We start from the raw sequence: 21599 nt of genomic DNA, 5'->3' as shown, positions 1-21599 counted from the left end.
CTGCGATAAATAGTGTTGTTAATTTTGTTCACAGCAGGGTTGATTTGTAAGGTTGGCGTTGCCACACTGTGAAATCGGTTCGATAGACACGCAGTGTTGGTTTTCGTCGGATGGCGGGATTTTTGAATTATTAGACATTTAGCCATGTTTGCAAAGTAAAACTGAAATGCCAAATGATAATGATCATAACAATAAATTGAATAGCAGAAATACATATTAGCACATGTAATTTAATTTTTTTTGATTTATTTATTTGCATAAAACTGACGTATAGCAGATTGCATACGACCTTGCAATGCATATTTTAATTTACATACAAAGGGATTAAACATATTAATTATAAACGTTATAATAGCAATAATAGTAATTATAATAGCTTTGCATTTATCTAGAAAAATTACTGCTGGCTTTTGTTTAGCTGTTTTAAGTACCACAGCATAAAATAGATTCAACAAAAATATGGTGGCATATTTATCTACGTGTTTTGTGTGTGTTTTCGTTTCTAGTGGACCAGAAAAGTGTCCACTACTAAAAGAATAGAAGATACTACTGTGAGACATCTATACACATTTACATATACAAGTTACATAATCAATTAGATGGCCCATAAACAGCCAAAGGGTGCAGCGGAACGGTGATCCAAGCGATCTCCGGCCCGGCTCTCACAATAACTGTGCGCGTCTCGTGGGACATGCTGACAATATTATATGCTATCATTAACGGGATTTATATGGATTAACTTGCGCTATTTAACATAGTAACTACAGAAACACTAACCAATTAGTAAGTTCGCATCGGTTGCAATCGATTTTTGGGATCAAACGAAACGAAAGGATTTGTTGTGTCTTCATCGATTCAAATTACTCGCATACTTAATGTATTTACATAACCCGCCGTCGGCGACGGCGGCCGCACCTAGTAGAAGAAGAGCAGCCGCTCCTGGGCCGATGCGGAGAGCAGGCGCCAGGAGCGTTTAATGCTCACATACTGTATGAACGCGCGTATGGCAATCAGAAAGCCAAAGGCGCAGATAAGCCACCAGAGCCAAGAGTTCTCGTGCGATGCCAAGTCCGTCGAGTGCTTCACAATCAGCGTCCATTTGGCCAGCGACAGTCCGAAGCCGGACAGCGCACCGTAACGTGCCGCAATTGTATGACAGAAACAGGTGAGCATCAGAAAGCCAATCCAGTTGAACAGAAATGCGACCATAAAGGCCGTTATGAACATAATGTCCGTGCCCAGCAAATTATCTGTGGTCGACAAACTGTTCTCCGGATCGCTCGCATCGATGGCAATGAACGTCAATGCCGGATGATTGCTGCGCACGGCGGCCGGGCCATCGCGCAGCGGATTGGGCGGCAGCGGCAGCAAGGGATTCGGTGGCGGTGGCAACTGTTGTGTCGATGGCAATGTCAGAAATGCGGGCGGCAGCTCTCCGTTCAATGACTTCTCCATTTGCACCTCCTCGTAGGTGGGCAGCTTGCCGTGCAGCTCCTGCGGCAGCACCAGCTCGCTCTGCGTCTGACCTCCATCCCCGACAACATGGTGGTGTGTGGTCAGCGCCAGCGAGGGCAGCTGCGGCGCCAAACCCAACTGTTCCTGGCCACCCTGACCCTGTGCGTCCGGCTCATAGGGCGGCGGTGCGCTAAAGTCCGCCTTGGGCGGGCCCAGCGGATCATCGCCAGGCGGCGTCGATCCCTGCTGCTGCTGCTGATTGTTGTGCGGCATAGCTGCAAGGGAAGAGCATACAGAAGTCGGATTAATAAAGAGTTTACACAAGCTGCAACTGCAAAAAAGCAAGAGAGAGAGAGAAAGAGAGATAAAAAAGGCGTTTAAATTGCTTGGCACGCATTTATTAAACGTTGTTAACGCGCGTTGTCATTTGTTAAATAAATAATTAATTAAATTAGTTGTTTTAAATGGGCGGCTAGCTGCCAAAATTGCATTGCATTAATTCAGCGTTCAGTTAATAATACTTATTTCCTCGGCTGCAAATCGGAAGGCACTTAATACTACAATTCGCTCGAGTCGTTTACAAAAAATAAACTAAAGCATTAAAATTGAAAAGAAAAACAGTTAAATAAAATGAAAAAACAGTTAAACAGTTTTAAACGACATTCGCTGGTTAATTAGTGGGCTAATGCCTGGCTCTCTCGTGGCTCGCAGCCGACTGGCGATAGGCCTGCTCCAAGGTAGCGATCCGGCTGTGATGCGGCCCAAACGGACGACGCGCTATGCGCAATGGCTTGTGACCGTCCACTTCGTCGACGCCGGCATTCTCGAAGCCCATGTCGCCGACATCGTTGCCGCTGCCGCCGTGCAGCTTCTGCTTGGCCTGTTTCTCGTGCCGCAAGTAGAGCACCACACAGCACATGGCCATAAAGATGACCGCCAGCGTGGCGCCGCTCACAATGCTCGCCTTTTCCAGCATGACGCGATTCCGTGTCGGTAAATAGGAGCCATCGATCTCCTTATACTCGCAGCGCGGCCCCATAAAGCCCAACGCGCACTCGCAATTGTACAGAATCTCGTTGTGAATCTCCACGGTGAAGCAGGTGGCATCGTTCAGGCAGTACCAGGCGGCATATGTTGGCGGGCAGCTGAAGATGGGAAATGTAATGTTCGGCCGCGCCGTCGTGCTCAGCGCAATGACATTGTCCGGCGCCGGTGGCGTTGTGGCCGTTGCCTCCGGTCGAGGCTTGCTTATGGCACGCGAGGAGCAGGCGACGCTCAGCGAGAGGCAGGCGCACAGCGCACAAATGGCAAGCAGCAGATCGGCTCTCATCTTGAGTGAATTTCTATAAGATTGACTTTAGCGGCATTGGCGGCGGCGCATGGCAGGCGGAGGCAGAGGCAGGCGAGCAGCTGGTGAGGATTACGTTGGGGAATGTGTATGGCGTTTTGGCGTACGATTTGTGTGTCTTGTGTTTTGCTTTAGCTGCAAACAGAATAAAAGCAAAGTGCAATTAAAATCAACTCAAAATTCAGAAAGTGTTTCATAGTTAACTGTGCGAGTGTGTGTGTGGCTGTGTGTGTGCGAGTGTTTGTTGTGCCGAGCTGTGCTGTGCTGTGTGCGTGTGTGTTAATGCCTGCCTAGGCCAGCCTTGCCCTCATTCTCTCTGATTCTCACTTTCTCTCTCTCTCTCTTTCTCGCCCTCTCTCTCTCTGTCTCTAAGCTCTTTGCGCTGCCCCCGCCCCGCATTGGTTTTGGGTATCGACCTGAGTGTGGAAAATAACAAAGCAGCTTATTAATTAACAAACATTTTACAAAATAAAACACAAATTACACAATTTATTTACCTGTCTGAACTGAGAGCTGTTGTTTACACAGTTTGCACTTGGTTTGGGTTTGTTTATCGTTTCATTTTGTTGTTGTTGTTGTTTTTATTTATCTTTTTTTTTTCGATTTTCAATTTTCATATGCACACTCTTAACTTTTAAAAGCAATAAATATTCGCGAAATCGTTGAACTTAACAGGTGGAACGTCAGGAGACGTAATCCAGGCACATTTAATAGCCACACTTAAGCTCTTATTGAGGGTACAGTAAATTCCTTCCCTTAAGCAATTTGGTGAAATTTGAATCTTGCGGAATATGGGTGGAATTCAAGTGAATTGATCAATTTTAAAGAAAATAATGAGATGCGATAGCGTCAAAGGAGATCAACTATTATCATAGCTAAAGCCAATTCACTATTTTGATCAATTTCACAAAAAAACAAAAACACTCATCAAAGCGGAATATAAGTGGATTGATCAATTGTAAAGAAAATAAAGAGGATAGCTTTCATTTACTTTCCTTAACTCTTTAGGCAAAAAAAAAAAATGTCAACTATTTTTATGGAAATAGCAAATCCATCATTTTGATCAATTTCACAAAATAACACTCACCAAAGCGGAACATAGGTGAATTGATTAACACTGGCCAGTGTTGGTTAACTAACGCGAGCGCGGAATATATTTCTTAAAAACTAGAATTGTCAAAAAAAAAAAAAAACAGTCAAACTTCAAGAATCGGATTTCTATATAAAGCGTATAGAATTCCTATTCTAATTTAATAGCTGTTCTTATTTCCGACAATTCCACAGATGAATATAAAATTCTTTTCTTTTTAAACCAAGTAATTTCTGATGTTCTTAAACTTTTTTAAAGGTCGAATTTGAAGAAAATTCTAGAATGCACTCGAAAATATTGATTAAAGATTAACTATAATGCAAAAGTACTTCGACAATGAAAATCTCACATAACAAAAGGTTGCACTTAGCGAGCGGGCACTGTATTACGCCCATTAAAAATTATGGTTTTTCCACTTAATTAACTCTATGCCAGAAAACTACAAATATTTAATTTTCCATTGTCTATATTATGGATATATATATATATATATTATATATTATATGCATGTATTCAAGAACTTTTTATCGCTAAAACGAGCTGTATTTTAGCTCAGGTAGAGCCATATAATTGCGTTCTGTTTGCCAAGTTATTTTTACGGCTAGATGTTACCTGTTGTTAAAAGTCTGTCCTTGAACTTAACGGCACCTTTGTGCGCAAAGTAACTGTTCTCGTGGAAAGTTAACGGTTGCGACTTTAACAGACAGACGCCAGGCAAATGTCGAGCAAATAAACGAGTGCAATTTGATTGACCTTTGGGCAATTGAAGACATGTGAACGGAATTTGAATAACTCGTGAATAGTTGCTGGCCAGTTAAATGGGTGGGGTAGTTATTAACTAGCACTGGGCTCCGCTTTTAATTAGCAACATGGCCACGACAGGGGAAAGGTGGAAGTTGGGTTGGGAGTTAAGCGCGTGCTTTTGGGCATACAGACACACACAAAAGTATTGGCACAGCTAGCATTTTCTACTTTGCACCCATTTTGGGTTCGTTTTTGGTAACAAACATCTATCCAAATTAATGTTTCTATATAAACCAGTTAATTTCCTACAAAAATCTGTTAAAGTTTTGTCACAAAGACTTAACAGTAATTTGTTAAAATTATTTAAATGAGTGCAAAGTAGCAAATGCTTGCTGTGCCAATACTTTTGTGTGTGCCTGTATAAGGGCAGGGCCCATTATAAGCCTGAAACATAAACATATATACATATATATATACTCATAGGAATCTTCAACAAGAGTCACGAATGTGAATAAAGTCAAGGACTCGAATGAGCGCATAATGATATAAAAATGAATGTGATGAAAGGCTTGAGAGAGCCATTTGGCAAAAGGATATAAGATAGAAGAGTATAGAAGATATGTACATAATTATATACAGTATGTCAATAAAGTGTTTTTACTAGCGAAAAAAAACTAATTTTTTTTTGGGTTTATTTGTTAATAAAGGTACTTAAAAGTGTCTATTTGTTTTCATTTCTAATTCGTTTCGATTCTTTATTCTTCCTAGAACCTAACGGCATATAAATTATTTAAATAACATTATCCAAAGATTTGATGTATATTCTAGGCTCAAAAACCTTCGACTGTTCAATACAACTTGAAAGTTGGCCAAATACGAGCTTAAGTCAACTTCTAAAACGCAAATATGACACTTGTATTATCTCTAAATCGCAGTAATTATCGGTCAAAAAGGCGTGCTTGAAAAAAACACTCTTATTTTTAAAGAAAATCTAATCTAATCACAAAATAGAAGCAGAAATAGGCAACTTATATGTGCACAAACAATATCTCATCAAAATTTAACTGTTATACCATATAACTGTCACATTAACTGGCTGTCAAAGAGTCGTATCTGAGAATATATATAATAGGCATGTAATTAAAGGGTATCCAAGAAGTCCTGCTATAAAAATCTAATCTAATCACAAAATAGGAGCAGAAATAGGCAACTTATATGTGCACAAACAATATCTTATCAAAATTTAACTGTTATACCATATAACTGTCACATTAACTAGCTGTCAAGGAGTCTATCTGAGAATATATATAATAGGCATGTAATTAAAGGGTATCCAAGAAGTCCTGCTATGCAAATCTAATCTAATCACACAAGAGAAGCAGAAATAGGCAACTTATATGTGCACAAACAATATCTTATCAAAATTTAACTGTTATACCATATAACTGTCACATTAACTGGCTGTCAAAGAGTCTGTATGCATGTAATTAAAGGGTATCAAAGAAGTCCTGCTATGAAAGTAACTCATTTCACGCTTTGCTAATTGAGTAATTAGCAGGCATTGTCTTTTTTTTTACATATAAAGTACATTCATATAAAGGCAAGATTTTATTTTTTTTTGCCTGTTTTGTTTCAGCATGGCGAAATAGACGCTGATTAGCCGATAAAGATTGTGCGCGTGTGTGTGTGTGTGTGTGTGTAACAACAATGCAATCAACTGATAAAGCCACAACTGAGTCACATGAATGAAAGCGTATGCATATGTATCCATGTACATACGTTTGTATAAGTGTGCATGTGTGTGTGTGTATGTAAGCCTGCAAGTGTGCATGTGTGAGTCTATACATGTGTCTGTGTAAGTATGCATATGTGTGTGCGTTAAAACTCTCATTATAGAAATGAGGCGAAAAAAAGAAACGAAAAAAAAAAATGCCACTGCCAGCGCGTCGAACGTGAAATAGAAAGAGGCCGTCTGAGAGTTGGCGTGGGTAGGCGAAATTCAATAGGCTCTATACATATGTATATGCATTAACATATACACACAAAGGTAGGCGGCTTGTTGGGCAGGTAGTTGACTAGCGCTCGATGGCTAACAAAGGTGTTCAAGTAAAACTTTCCAGCAACAATAGCAAAACAAAAAAATACCATGCGCAATTTGAAGGTTTTGTGTGATAAGAAATTTGAGAACAACGACAGCTGCAGTTGCTGCCGACGGCGGCACATGCAGCAGGTGTGAATGATGCATACATAAACATACACGCACACACACAGACACACACAAATGCAGCTGCGCCCTAAACCAGTTAAACAAGAAGCTGCAGGCGGAAGTTGCCTTAAGAAGTTGCTTCCTTCTGCGGCAGCATCATGTCGTTGCATGCATCAACTTGAATGAACATGCACACACATGCATACGCATACGTACATGCACACACGCATACATCAGCTAGAACCGTTAAGAATACAATTTGTATGCATTTATGTGGGCAGCTAAAACAAGTTTAACAAGCAGCATTAAGTTCGGCATATCGAAGAGTGTATACCCTTACACACAACCAATGTCTGCTTTAGTGTATGACAAATTTGTAATAGACTCGGCCAGGGTATAAAAAGACGTACGTATGTGCATGTATTTGTGCATGTGCATTCTAATATAAAAAAAGAATCTTGTGCTGGTTGTTGTTGTTGCCTCACTTGTTGTTATTGTCGGACAAGGGCAAATGAATTAATTAATTGTCAGTTGTATATAAATATGAATTAAATAAACAGCTTTTGCCACACAGCACTTATCACAGTGAATAATATTTTAGCACCGAGGCGAAATATCAGCACAACTTTAAGATTATTTATTTGCTAATCAAAACACAAACATACACACACATACGCACAAACAGTTGTAAATAAGCCACATATACACAAAGACACACACACGCACACAAGTTGCTCCCCTGGAGCTGTATTTCCCCCAGGCAAACCTTTTACATCTCTGTTTCTATTTCTGTGCTACCCCAACAACACTTAATGCAGCAGCGAGAGCTCGGCAGCGCCCATGTCCATGTTTTATTTTTACAACAATCGAAATTGTATTTGATATACCGTTTTTAGGTTTTTGCTATTTATTCACCTTTTTCTATGCGTTCGTTGATTGGATTTTCACTTTTGCGCAGCGCGTTCGCTCTCAGCGAATGTGTTTATTGATTTGCCAAAAATGTTGCCAAACACACACAGAATACTGTTGTTTTTTGGAACAGCAAATCACTTAAGTGTTAAGCGTTTTGTTTCTCGTTAATTTTGTAATATTCGCAATAATTTAACAATTATTATTATTAATAAGTGAATTAGATGGAACAAAACAAATGCGACTACGTGAGCCACATTCTTCTTCTTCAGTAAATTGTGTTTCACTGCCAACTTCACGCGACTCAAGACTGCGTGTGTGTGTGTGCAATAGTGCTGTAAAGCGGCTGACCAAGAAATACTAAGTACAAAAAATACCAAGTTTAGCAGTGATGCGCTAGCCAATCGAATGCAGTGGTATTAAAAAATATCGATTAGTCGATAACCATTAAACATATTGTAAGCAACGACGTGGTAGTTCAATTAGATTTTGGAAATAAATATGATCAAATTCGGGTTATTATTGTGTTTACTATTAGTTTTAAGTAGTGTGAGTAATCCTGGCCAAACTTGTGTAACACCAACTGAATAATTTCCACTCTCCAGTGCCTGAAACAAACTCATGCCGAATTCACGGCAGCGCAATGCCGGGAGCTTGGCTTCATTAAGACCCAGCTGCTGTGCTCCAACTGCGACAAACTAGATGATTTTGGCCTGGAAGCCATCAAGTAGGTAACAGATTAACAATTGCGCAAACGAATAACTATTTATGCCGTCCACAGACCGCATTGCAAACAGTGCTGCACCCAGGACCAGCAGCCGGCGGCGCAGCGCACCTACGCCAAAGCAATTCTGGAGGTGTGCACCTGCAAGTTCCGAGCCTATCCGCAAATACAGGCCTTCATACAGAGCGGCAGACCAGCGAAGTTCCCCAATCTGCAAATTAAATATGTGCGTGGCCTGGATCCGCTAGTCAAGCTGCTGGACGCCAGTGGCAAGGTGCAGGAAACGCTGTCGATAACCAAATGGAATACGGACACCGTTGAGGAGTTCTTCGAGACGCATCTGTCCAAGGAGGGTGGCGGCAAGAGCTCCTATAGCGTCGTGGAGGATGCCGACGACGAGGACGAGGATTACCTGCGCACCAATAGAGTATGAAATGGCAATTATGCCTCCAGCAAATAGTAAATGTAATAAAAGATAGCCTATTGTGTAGGAAAACATGTTTTGAGCTTTTTTGTGAGAAAAGCTTCGGGCACCGTTTGAAAGCTGGCTGCGCTTACAGTTTGAGAGCCAGCGCTAGGCACGGTTTGGTTTGCAGAAAAGTTATCATTTCTATTTCTGCCGCAATGCGTCCAAATTAACTGATTCATCATATAAATTAATATGTATTTTTGATTTGTTACCTTGTTATCAATTTGCGTGCCGTTGACTACACAACTGCGACAGCAATAACAATGTCTGGCTATTGTTATGGCACGGGTGACCCATTCTTGTGCCAGTCAGTAGGTACTTTACCCGCGCCCATGCAAATAGACACATATATACGTATGACGTATTAATCCCACCAAGATGTCAAATATTTGCTCAGACTGTTTAATAGTCATTCACCAAATTGGCAACGCAAATAACGGAATGTTTTTTATGTTTAATTCCGTTGCGTGACAACTTTTGCGCTCTCTTTCTCGCGCCCTGCTCAGGCTGTCGATATTTCATCTGACACGGCGCATGTGCACGCGGCTTTGCCGTTATTCATAATTTGGCAAATCTGAGGTTATGTCTGCATCTCCGGATGAGAGCTGCGTACATACATATGTATGTGTGTACATATGTATGTATTTATAAGAATACTGATTGGCAAGTATTTTTTTTTTATATACATTGTGCAATATCGCCTGTTTACGTTATATTACAATGCATATTTTTATTTGTACTTATTTTTATTATATTTATTGCGGTTGTCGGTCTTGTTGTTGTTGTTGTTCATGGTGTTGTTTGTTGTTTTAATCATAGCCTGACCCACAGTGGGACAAGGTGGATAGAAAAGCTACATATACTAAAAAACTTATAAACACTGATTACAAATCAAAAATACTCAATTTGACGACGCAAAATACATACAAACATTCACATATGTACATATGTATGTGTATACATCCTGCTAAATACTGTGAACGATTGTCACGAGCCATTGTGAATCGATTGGCTGCCTTGTGATCAATACTAATTACTTCATTATTTTCTATGCATATTGCATTATTTTTATGCACGGCAGCTGCCGGGCTCAGAGAGCTTATCATTGTGTGCTATAAAAGCGCATTCAACTGTTTGGCAACACTATATAGGTATGTGTGTGTGTATATATTTAATTATAAAGTAACTTCGAGAGCCCCCCTAGTTAGCAGCATGGCCGCTGGCAGCGTCTTGGAATGTCGTTTAAGGCGCCCCCTAGATTGCTAAACAGTTGCTGTTTTATTTGTATTTTTGTTCTTTTTGCCTATTTCTCTCGTGTTTGCTGATAACATTTGCGCCTTTAGTGTTAAGAACCGGTCGCCAGAGCACTGAGTGCGGGAGCGGGCCAAGCGATAACAATAATGACGCTATAGTCGAAGCGTCATAGCTTCCATTAGCGCGGCAATTAGATTTGATTTTGGCGCTTCATTAAGAAATAACACGAGGAAGCACTAAGCACCGAGCGGCAGGGAAACAGAGAGGAAGAGATTATGCCAATCGCTCTCCCTCTCGCTCTCTCTTTCCCACCACCTACTCTCTTTTGTGCGACTTGCCCTTTTACCGTTAACAGTATCAGCAAAGTCAACGCGAGCAGTGTTATAAAAATCAAAAGCTTGATTTGTTAATTGCGATTTGCGCTTTAAGCATTAGCCAGTATAGGGTATTCAACTTTTGTTAGCAGCTATGTAACGCATTTATCAAGTGTCGCATTATAGAGAATGTTAGTTCGATTTATGGTAGGTAAGGTTAAAATAATAAGTTGGCCAATTTCATTTTTCTTGATGTACGTAGCACATTATAGTACATATTGCCACCTTTGGTTTCTTGGCTGGCAAGGGTATTCAAATGTCGACGCTTGGAGTTATACTATAATTTCATGTTTTATTTATAAGCTAAGCTTGTCTCAACATTTATGACTTGTGCACAAAACACATGCTGAAATACATATGCATGCATATGCGTGTGTGTGTGTGTGCATGTGCGACACATACATGTATGCATGTGTCTCTCTGTCTCTCTTGTACCGAAAGGTAAAAGTAAAATAGGACTAAGTGTGGCCACATTGAACTTTGGCTATTAAATTTAGCGCGGACCAGAAACTGCGTCGCGTTTATTTACAAAGCAGCACACCAACAACAACAACAGCAGCAGCTGCAACAACAACAACAACAAGAACAATAACAAAAACAACAGCAGTTGCAGCTAATTGTAATCTGCAGCCAATGTGTGTGCTTTTGTATTTTGTGCAAACAAGAAAAAAATGTGGTTGTTTTGTTTTTATAAGTTAATTCTCATGGGTACAACAATTATACGTGCAATTATTTGCATATTTCATAATTTCAAATAATTCGCGGCGATGCGCACGTAGAATGCTGTGGTGAATATACAAGTGTTGCATTCAGTTCAATTCAACATGTGGTGAGAAATGGATTTAAAATTAAATTTAAGATTTATTTGAAACAAATAACTGTGTTATTACATTGAATATACTCTTATGCCTGTTGTTTGGATTTTGTTTTCGTAATTTAAAAAGTTGCGTAATCATATATATTACATACACAATTACTTAGCTGTATTTTAATAGTATTTTATGTATAATATACATATACATACATATTTTCGGTTCATTTCGAACGAGCGCGCGCGCTCGCGCGCATTTCAAATAATTAAATAAATGAATAATAAACAAAAACAAAAACAAACACAACACAGCAAACAAATAAAACAACAAAAGGTTTTGCTGCAGTTTTTTGTTTTTGTTTTGTTTTCCATTTTTTTTTTCATTCATTTGTTTTCCTTAATTCAATGCGCCTGTTTTCTCTTAACAACGTTCACAAGTATTATTATTATTATTATTAATAATAAGTATTTTTATTTTTGTTTTTGTTTTTCTTCGCATATTTTAGGGATTTAAATTGTTTACTTATGTAGTTAATAACTAGAGTTTTACATTGACATTTAAAAAAACGGAAAATAATGTATATTTGATTCTGCAATATTCTCGTTACTATATAATTAACAATATTATGTATATAAGTTCTGGTACTCAATTAATAAAACTTTTGCACTTTTAAAGCCTGTGTTTGCATGCGCTTTCATTTTGTTATCGTTTCATAAAAATTTGTATTCGCTTTATAAATTTTCGACTCTGCTATATATTTATGATTATTAATCTTGGATTGGAATTGAAAAAAAATATTGTATTTAAAATTTTTGTTGCGAAAAATTTGATGCGTTTAGTTACATTGTGTGTGTGTGTGTGTGTGGTTTAATATATTATTATTAAAGAATTCGTTACGAATTTGTGTTACATTTTTCATTGCCTCCTAACTATGTATGTGTATATTTAGCTTTAAGGTTTTGTAAAAAATTTTGAGTAGTTCGTTTTTTGATTTATTTGTTTTCTGCTTTTTGTTTGTTTATTCTTTCAGTTTTCGTTAAGTTTGTCGTCTGTGGAGCGCGTTTTTCGTGTTGCAGGATGCTCGGGATCGTCTCGGCAACGGAGCTATAACAACCTGATCGCCTCGTGTTAGCTGGCCAAATGTGTATAGTAAGTATATAAACTATAGATTTAGCTATATATTTGTGATACTGCATCTTATAGAGAGTTGTGGCTCATAATTTATCGTTAGATATTTTATTTTTCTTTCTTTTCTGGCAATTATGGTATTCGAAAAGGTCTAGAAACAGTTTGAATTTAACATAGATCAAGGTATTTTACAGCACTGGAAGGCTCGGTATCGGTAACGGTAACGGTAACGGTATCGGGTTATCGATAACTTTAACGGTCCGCGGTCTTAAATACTAGTAATTGCTTCGACGGCACGTAAGGGTAATTTTGGATATATCCGTTAGCTATGTGTGGGCTCTGATAGCATTATTATCTGTTATAAATAGTTGGTAAATTGTAGCTTTATTTTACAGGAATTTCTTTTGTGTTTATTTGTTATCGTGGTTTTTGTTTTTTGCTTTATAGAACGTGTACAATAATTTGGTCGTAGGTCTAAGACACTTTTTGGTTTTAATCCTTTTCCATTATATAAATAAATACATATACATGTGCATGTATATATTGTTGTTATATACAGAAAGTAGCGTTACAATTTTTATATATATATTTGCATACATATATATATATATATTTAGTAAGTAGTAGTAGGTATTTTCGTGACTTATGTGCGTAGTTAAGTAAAATCTGAGACTCGCTGTTAAATATATAACATATGTTAACGGGTTCTGCTTGGAGGGGTGCCGGGAGGGAGCGCATTGGAGGGTAGATATGGTATTATTATAATTATTTATATTATTTTTTTCTTTTTTTTTTTGTGGTTTGACTCTCAAGTAGACTTAACGGCTAAGTTTTACAAGCTAGCTACACAAAGCACAACGAATGACAGGGAGCAGGGGAGCTGGGGATGAGGACGAGTAGGACAAGGATTGCGGGGACGAGAGTACAAGGACTAGTATGGGCATAACAACGCTTACATCTAGGATGTGTGTATGTGTTTGTGTGTACCGTCATCGTTAGGTTGGCTTGACTTAGAAGAAAAACTTGCGCACTTCCTCATCCAAGTCGGCGGAGTCGACAAGATCATCTATGACACCCGGCACAAGTAGCTCAACCACCTCCAAGTCCTTCTTGTCCTTTTCGCTAGCTGCTGCTGCTGCTGCTGCTGCGGCTGCTGCCGCCGCCTGCTGCTGGACATCCGGGCAGCTGCCGGCGGGACTGGAGGACGGCAGTGGCATGGCAATGCCGGCATCCAGCAGCGCCTCGTAGGTGTCCTCGAGCAGCACGCCGCTCTCGATGGCCGCAACAGCCTCCTCATAGTATCAGTTGAGGTCGCGACGAAAGCTATCCTCGATGCTCGGATCGGCAATCATGATCGGGCTCTGATCCGACAGCATCTGCAGTCCCGCCACATCCATTTGCCCCAAGTCTAGATCCAGCGTATCGAAAATCTCCCGATTGAAGTCCGTATTCGAGGAGTAATCGCTAAATATAATAGCGGGTATATTGGCTGTGGTGGGCGTGTGGTTATGCGACTGATGGTGCTGCTGCTGGTGGTGCTGCTGCTGCTGTTGGTGGTGTTGAGGCTGATGATGATGGTGGTGCGTTTGAGGTTGATGATGATTCATGATCATGTTGGAGTTGCAGGCGTTGCTCACGGGCGAGCTGCTCGACAGCGGCGAGTTCGAGTGGTGCGGCGAGTGCATCGGTGAGTGGTGCGGCGAGTGGTGCAGCGACAGCGACAGTTGCTGCTGCTGCTGCTGCTGCTGCTGCGGTGATGCCTGCGCCGACATGGGTATGGGCAGCGGCGAGCTGGGACAGCCCAGCGGCGAGGGCACCGGCGAGGCGACCAGCGGCTCAGCCACGCCCCCGCCATTGCTGCTATTGTTGTTGTGGTGCTGCTGATGCTGACTCTCCGGCCCGTTCAGGCTGGGTCCGCCATTGTGCGTTGCTGCCGTGCCCCCACCATTGCTGTTGTTGTTGAGCAGTTGCTGCCGCTGCTGTTGCTGCTGCTGTTGTTGCTGTTGTTGCTGCTGTTGCTGCTGCTGTTGGTTATTGATGCGTCTGAGGTTGTTGTTGTTGGCGCTGGCCTCGGGACTGGCGCTCAGCTCGCTAAAGTCCAAGAGCTTGTTTTGTGCTTGTTCCTGATTATGATAGGGTCCATTGCTGCCGTTGGGCGCCGCCATATCGTCAAAGTCGAGCGCAACAAAGTTGTTGGCAAAACTCTGCTGCTCCGGCGACGAGTTGCTGTCGCCCAGCGAAAAGTTCTCAAAGTGATTGTGAAACGAGGGATTCAGACTGTTGTAGGCGGCGTCAAAGGCGCCCGAGAGTTGCTGCTGCTGCGTTTGCTGTGGCTGCTGCTGCTGCTGCTGTTGGATGCGGATGGGACTGGCCGGTGCGCTGGTGTGCAGTTCGCTGCCGGAGACGCTGCTAAGCAGGCCGGGTGAGGAGCGCGGACTAGACGGATTGGCTGGCTGGCGATAATCGGTCAGATTGCCGGACACAATTGACGCGGAGCTGCTGCCATTGTTGGCGCCCAACGTTGGCAGCGGACTGAACGATAAGTGCGGCGAGCTGCTCGGCGGCTGGACGGGCGTGCTGCCGGCGCCGGCGGACGTTGGCGAGTGCTGTTGCTGATGGTACGGCGACGGCGGACCACCGCCGCCGCCCGGACTAAACGGACTGGGCGACTGATCCCGGTCGCGTCGTTGATTGTGCGGCGACATGACCGGCGACAGCGTCTGCTGCAGCAACTGTTGCTGCTGCTGCTGCTGTGACTGTTGCTGCTGTGACTGTTGCTGCTGCTGCTGTTGGGGTGTTGCATAGTGCTGCAGTGCGGTGAGATTGGGCAGGGAGCCGGTATTGGCATAGCTGGCCTGATCCTGCAGCGGCCTGAAGAACGAGTTCACGAATTTGGCATTGTTGTATGGCGTTGGTTGTTGTTGCTGCTGCTGCGACGGATGCAGCTGCTGCTGCTGCTGTTGCTGCTGCTGCTGTTGCAGCTGCTGCTGCTGTTGTGCTTGTGGCTGTTGCTGTTGGTGTATGTGCAGCTGCTGCTGCATGTTGTGCTGATGCTGTTGCAGCTGCTGCAGCTGCAGCTGATGCGGCAGCAGCGGCGACTTTCTCCTTTGCGCCTGCGGACTAAAACTGCGTCCAATCTGATGCGGCGAGTGAGATCGTTGACTGTGCGGCGACTGTTGCTGCTGCTGCTGTTGCTGCTGCTGTTGCAGCTGTGGATAGTTGGCGTGCAGCGAGTTCATGTCTGTGGCAAAGCCACCTTCCGCGGCCACCGCGCTCTGGTGCAGCGCCGAGTCCGAGTTGGAACGGCGCCAATTCGTGTCCATTGGCGGACTCAAGTACAGGTTCTGTTGTGTGCCATTGTTGTTGTTGTTGTTGTTGTTGTTATTGCTGCCGCTGCCACTTGTGCTGCTGCTGTTGGGCAGGCCCATCGCATTGATCAGACCGCCGGCGCCCGTTGAGCTGCTGCCGTAGGGCGAACGATCCTGTTTGCGCTCCGATTGCCGCCGCAAGGGCCCGCCGCCCATGCTGCGTCCGCGCGACTCCCGATACGCTGTAGGTGAGCCGCCCCCGCCCCCGCCTCCACCACCGCCCAGTCCATCCGGTGAGGCGCCGCCGCTGGCACCGCTGCCATTGCCGCTGCCGCCACCCGTGCCATTGCCCGCGCCCACGCCCACGCCCGCAGCCGCAGCTGGCGCGGCAATGTCCAATATCTTTTGATTCGCCTGCGTCTCGTCCATTTTGGTGGCATACACCTCCTTCATGATGCGCTCGAACTCGGCTGTGCCCTCCGCCTGCTTCTGCTTCTGCAGCGCAATCTTCTCGCTGAACTTGCGCGGATTGGCCATGGCTGCAGTCCTCTGTGTGCGTATCCTGATCAGTCTGCGAATATAGTTAGTTATTTTACAAAAAAAAAAAACACATATAGATGGCCCTTCCGGCTTTGTTCGGCTGTTAAAAGACATGAGATTTCAATTCCTGCCGCGTTCGTTCTGTTTTGCTCTGTGCTACGCCAAATTATCGGACGCATCGATTCAAGTTTCTCTCTCTCTCTCCCACATAAACTACCTTGAAAGGGTGGCAAATTCATGCGAACTCAAGTCGCAACTTAAATACCCTTTCTAAACCTTGACTTACTAGAATCTGTATATGAAGACTATATATATTTTATATTGTCCAAATATATTTATATTAGGTATTCGGTGTGTCGCCCTTCTATGCGATTCTCAAGCACTCAAGTAAGATCCACAGTATTATTAAGTTGTCTCAGCAATCTTTTAATAGAAAATAATGGCGCATCGCAGTTTAACTAAATGGTTTATTATCTTTTTAGAAACTATGTCAATTATATATAATATATATAAATCCTATATAACCTTAAAGTCACACACTTTACTAAATTCTACTATACAAGAAATCATAATATTTTATTCTTACAATCATATTTTTGCTTGATATTCAAATCATGTTATTAAAAAATTCTAAGAAAATATTCAATTTTTCGACTTGGACTTGAGTTTATAACATATGAACTTGCTTTTACACTGAGCTAAAATATAAAAGGGACTTCCAGGTTTCTCTTAAGGCTTGAAAATGAACAAATTTTTCAATATAATCTTCTAGTCTTGAATAGGTACATTGGCTTTTCGCACATTTTTTATTTTATTTATTTATTAATATTAAATGTGTTAATTTAATCGAAAAAAAAGTAAGACACATTTTATTTCTCCAATCAAAATAGCTATTGAGAAAGTTCTGATATGTTGCAAAGTTAATGAGAAAATAGGCATACCTTTGTCATTTTAGAGTATTGCTAATGCTTTCGTCTGCTCTTGGCTTTATCAATGTTGTCAGCTGATAAGGCAGATAGTTGGCCTAACAAATCAGACATAGCCGTAGCGGCAACCTCGTACTCCACCTATCTAGCACTCTCTCTCTCTCTCTCTCTCTCTCGCTCCCTCTCTTTCGCTGTGTGTCGCCCTACAATCTCCCTTTCTCACTCTGGTCTGCTCCGTTTGGCTTCAGTATTTCTCCGCGCTGCGATTTATTGCATAACGCGTGCGATATATGTTAAAAAAAAAAGGGCGGGAAAAAAAGTCCAGTCGCGGCAAAGTAAACAATAAGTTTATGGTTCTTTGGAACCGTCTCAGAAAAAAATAAAAACTATATATATATAGGGGTGCCAGGCGGGGCGGGGCTACGACGACCTGCAGCTGCAATACGCAAATGGAAATCGAAATCGTTGCGTAGCAAACGAAATAATTTTGCATTAATTGATTCGTTCGGTTCGGCGCAGTTGGCAAAGTTTTCGAGGGCCCCGAAACACGTGAAGGGCATACGGCTAGCCTATAACCTTTTGATATCTAGTTTCGGTCTTCCAATACTATCGATTGGCCACAAAAGAAACCCGTTTCGCAGCCTCAGTTAAATTTGGTTGCGTTTTTGCTTTTGTTACTTTTTGCTCAACTTGATGAGCTGGTTAAGAGGTTGACAAAAGATTTACCAAAAAGAGTTGACAAGTTTGTGGCACACACACACGCACACACACAATCTGGCTTTATCTGGGTGATAGAGCAATCGAGGCATGAAGTCATGCGTGGTCGGATGAATTCTTATCTGCGGATTGGACATAGATCTTGAATCGTGCTCGTGACTAACTACAAAATTAGCCAGCTGATTAATCAATTATATAGGTTAAATAGAGGGCGGCTTAAGTATAGACTATACAGTTAAAAATATTCTCAAATAATGCTTATTCATTGCTTGAAGAGCTTGTCCCGACTGCTTGACTAAATCGGCGAGCTGAGCACGAAGTTCGGGGGTTCGAACTTTCTCTATACATAGATATGTCTTGGGGCAAATTTAGATGACTTGATAAAAATCTGAACTTCGCTTGCGTAACAAAACAACATCAAAACCCCTTTAATTTGCTACATTATTCATTTGAGCCGGGCAATGCCGGGCAATTTCTTGTAGCAAACAATATTTTAAGATCTTCCGACATGTTACTTTCACTGAAAAGTAGAATTGAGCATTGGGAAATAAGTTTGAACGCTGTAGGAAATTGATTTTTGATAATATTTAAGAATTTGTTCTTGATTTGGATGGAAACAAGTCGAAAAAAGGTTGTCAGGCATTGCTCAAATCCAATATACTCCTTTTCCCATTGTCAATAGGGTATAAAAATGTCTAAATTTCTGTCTAAGTTCTGAAAAAGTCAAAAACCCTAAAAAAAAGTTTCAAATACTTTACCAAGAATATACATAAGTTCTTCATTTGTGCCAAAAAATCTTATTTTAAGTAGATACTGGACCTACGAAAAACCTACTTCAGACATCTTTTGGGTTTATAGACCCATATACTAGTTAAATGCATAAACCTATCTTTTACCAGAATACAAACTTATTCTTAGTATAACCCGAGAAAAGGATTAAAAAAAGTCGCAAGTGCACTTAAAGTAATCCAGCTTGTGCTTAAAACCTCACAAAACGATCTCGAATCAAGTATTTTGTCATTTAAAAAACCTACTTGAACCAAGTACCTTTGTACTCAAACCAAGTACGAACGAAATGGGCCAGATTTTGAGATCGTTTGTACTTAATTTGAGTAGAAAATACTTGATTTATTTTCCGAGTGTACTCATTTATATATATATATATGTACTATATGCATTTGCCTATGGACTTTAAGTTAATCAACTTTCGAGCCAGTTGTTTTTACCGACCTATTTTTTGTTAGTTCTACCAAGTTTCATGCGAGTAATTTCCCCTTCTTAAAATGTCCCATAAATCATTAATGAGCAACCGCAGAGTTTCCTTACGCTTGGATGGCATTTATGGATTGGGTTTTTTTCTTGCTTCTGGTGCTGAACAAAAGTCAATTTCCCGCAGCGATCGACGGCAACAAATTCCAGCTAATTGTCAACAGGTCGGATGACTAACCAACTCGGAAGTCTGTGTCTCTGAGCCAGAACCAATTATGGCTTAAAGCAATGCGCCGAAATGGTTTTAACTGATTTGCGATTCAGCTCATATCCCGGCTCCTGCCCATAAGCACTTGACCCCCTCCCCACCATCTCCCTGCTGTTACCAAGTGGGGCGAGGGGGCGGGGCCGAAAAAAAAACATTCCCACGAATCGATAATGACATTTAATAATGTTTTAATAACCGAAACGATAAAAATTTACTTAGGCGCGCACATGGCCCATGGGTCGATAGCAGGGGGAAGGGGGGGGGGGGGGGTAGCTTGGGAGAGACGAAGCAGGAAGAGCTACCCCCCCACCCCCTGCTGTCGACGCTTTTGGGCCCTGGCCCTTGGTGGGTTGTGTTTTCGGTGCTCTTATCAGCTGCTTTATCGGCGCGCGCGCCATGGAATTTTTGAATAATTTTGCACTGTTTGTTTACGGCGCAAGGGCGAGGGAGGTGGGCAGAGCGAGGGGGTGGCAACGACAGAGAGAAGATGGGGGCCCACATGTCCGAAAGTTGCCACACTGTTGCAAATGAAGCGGCCGGCGCTGGCAAAACAGAACGAACGCGCTGCAACGACGGGGGAGGGGCGGGGGGTGTATATGACTAGTTAGTGAGGGGGAGGGGGGGGGGTCTGTTGGGTAGACAAGAGTGCTGCTTCTTCTTGTTTTTTTACTTACTTGTCAAGCGCGCGCTATGACAACAAAAAATCAGTTGTTCTCGCTCGCGCTCAAGCGTGCTGCTCGCACGCTCTTCCTCGCACTTCTTCTTCTTGTTTTTTTTGGCGCTCTCTCGCGCTCTCGCTCTCTTTGCCAACTAACTGGCAACTCCTCTAATTGGCCGGACTGGCTGTGCAAAAACAAAAGTTGAATAATTTCGCGCTGTCGTTGGGCTTTGTTGTTACTTAATTAAAATATGTACGTTTATATGTGCATTAAATTATGATGGCTCTGTTATGGCTGAATATATGTATATACTATATGCACGTGCATATATATATATATTTTTTTGGCGCTTTTTTCTCTTGTTGTTGCTTTACGACTTGTTAGCGCCCAGCTGCTGTCAAGCTTTTCGTTTTGTTGTTTTGTTTGTTCTGAGCTCGCTCGTATGTAGCTTTTCTTGTTGTTGTTGTTGTTATTGTTTTTGGTTCTTTTTTACTGCGTCTTCTTTACCGCGTACGCGCTAAAAACTTGTCAGCCGTTTTATATTTTGTTGTGTGGCGACTGATAAAACCAGATTTTATTTTGCGTTCTGCTTGTTTCTTTTTTAATACGAAAATTGATTTCTAATTTCAGTTTTGAGCGCTGCTGCTGCTGTTGTTGTTGTTGTTGTTCGCGCCAGTTGGGAATTTGTTAATGGCCGCGCGCAAAAGATTTTTGTGCTGCTGCTGCTTCTTCTTCTCTAAGTTATTGTTGTTGTTTGCTCACTTACACACACGCACGCGCGCACACACACACATACACACACGCGCGCGCTTTGCTCGCGTTTATTGTTTTAACGCACAACTACGACGTTTTTTTTTGCGCTCAGCTGCTTGGGCACAATTTTTTGGTTGCTTTTTTTTTTTTTTTGTATTTCGTTACCAATACGAAATGAAAAACTTTTGTTGCGCCTTTGACCTCTTTTCACACGGACGTTGACTGCGGCAGTGGCAGAGGCAGCAACGACACTTTAAATAGCTGTGTATTTGTATGTTGTTTTGACTGCGTTTTCCAATTGGGATACACGAGCATTTCCGATTGGGTTAGCGGGATTACAGCACGCGGCTGATTTGTTGGGGTTGGTTGCGGCGGCCCGTGCCCGAAGCCGATATTTGACCGTTATTGTATTGCATTTCCTTGTTGATATAAATTGATGTATGTGGGTACATAGGTATGTACATTTAGCTAATGCTCCGATTTGGTTTTTTGTTTTTCACCAACAACAGGCCAAAGCACACATGCACACGTACACGTATATGTACACACACGCACGCACACAAAGGCAGGCGCTTTCATTTGTATTATGTACACACACGTATTATGTATGTTATTTTCGTTGCACCGCACTCGCACAAACTTATCATAACGATTCGACTGCTGCTGCTGCTGTCGTTTCTTCTTCTTCGTTCATCTTCGTCGTCGC

The 21599-nt window shown here is 42.1% G+C and overlaps 4 protein-coding genes across 4 annotated transcripts; 1 reads left to right on the top strand and 3 right to left on the bottom strand.

The window, feature by feature from the left end:
* Nucleotides 1–249: 249 nt before the first annotated feature.
* On the bottom strand, nt 250–7838 carry LOC115771064 (NEDD4 family-interacting protein 1). The gene is made up of 2 exons (XM_030716616.1): nt 7759–7838; nt 250–1730 (listed from the first exon to the last, which is right to left on the bottom strand). The coding sequence occupies exon 2, from the start codon at nt 1726–1728 to the stop codon at nt 916–918; it is 813 nt and encodes a 270-aa protein (XP_030572476.1). The 5' UTR covers nt 1729–1730; nt 7759–7838; the 3' UTR covers nt 250–915.
* Nucleotides 1794–7836, bottom strand: LOC115771068 (protein spitz). The gene is made up of 2 exons (XM_030716621.1): nt 7759–7836; nt 1794–2938 (listed from the first exon to the last, which is right to left on the bottom strand). The coding sequence occupies exon 2, from the start codon at nt 2783–2785 to the stop codon at nt 2138–2140; it is 648 nt and encodes a 215-aa protein (XP_030572481.1). The 5' UTR covers nt 2786–2938; nt 7759–7836; the 3' UTR covers nt 1794–2137.
* A 362-nt stretch (nt 7839–8200) lies between the features above and the next one.
* On the top strand, nt 8201–8972 carry LOC115771070 (selenoprotein F). The gene is made up of 3 exons (XM_030716622.1): nt 8201–8301; nt 8358–8479; nt 8534–8972. Exons 1-3 carry the CDS (start codon nt 8254–8256, stop codon nt 8907–8909), a joined length of 546 nt encoding a protein of 181 aa, XP_030572482.1. The 5' UTR covers nt 8201–8253; the 3' UTR covers nt 8910–8972.
* Nucleotides 8973–13079: 4107 nt separating this feature from the next.
* Nucleotides 13080–21599, bottom strand: LOC115771048 (myb-like protein Q). Its single transcript, XM_030716589.1, has 2 exons — nt 20156–21599; nt 13080–16392 (listed from the first exon to the last, which is right to left on the bottom strand). Exon 2 carries the CDS (start codon nt 16356–16358, stop codon nt 13815–13817), a length of 2544 nt encoding a protein of 847 aa, XP_030572449.1. The 5' UTR covers nt 16359–16392; nt 20156–21599; the 3' UTR covers nt 13080–13814.

The sequence above is a fragment of the Drosophila novamexicana genome, unplaced genomic scaffold (genome assembly GCF_003285875.2).
Source record: "Drosophila novamexicana strain 15010-1031.04,08,12 unplaced genomic scaffold, DnovRS2.1 tig00000024-arrow-pilon, whole genome shotgun sequence".
In the NCBI taxonomy this organism is placed as follows: domain Eukaryota; kingdom Metazoa; phylum Arthropoda; class Insecta; order Diptera; family Drosophilidae; genus Drosophila; species Drosophila novamexicana.
This window is presented reverse-complemented; position numbering and strand designations above follow the sequence as displayed.

Excerpts from the sequence above, each read along its gene's own strand:
- LOC115771070 (XM_030716622.1), top strand. The coding sequence starts at position 8,254 with ATGATCAAATTCGGGTTATTATTGTGTTTACTATTAGTTTTAAGTAGT. Across the intron at positions 8,302-8,357 it reads TACTATTAGTTTTAAGTAGT|TGCCTGAAACAAACTCATGC; the intron begins GTGAGTAATCCT and ends TCCACTCTCCAG. Across the intron at positions 8,480-8,533 it reads TTTGGCCTGGAAGCCATCAA|ACCGCATTGCAAACAGTGCT; the intron begins GTAGGTAACAGA and ends TGCCGTCCACAG.
- LOC115771048 (XM_030716589.1), bottom strand. The coding sequence starts at position 16,358 with ATGGCCAATCCGCGCAAGTTCAGCGAGAAGATTGCGCTGCAGAAGCAG.
- LOC115771068 (XM_030716621.1), bottom strand. The coding sequence starts at position 2,785 with ATGAGAGCCGATCTGCTGCTTGCCATTTGTGCGCTGTGCGCCTGCCTC.
- LOC115771064 (XM_030716616.1), bottom strand. The coding sequence starts at position 1,728 with ATGCCGCACAACAATCAGCAGCAGCAGCAGGGATCGACGCCGCCTGGC.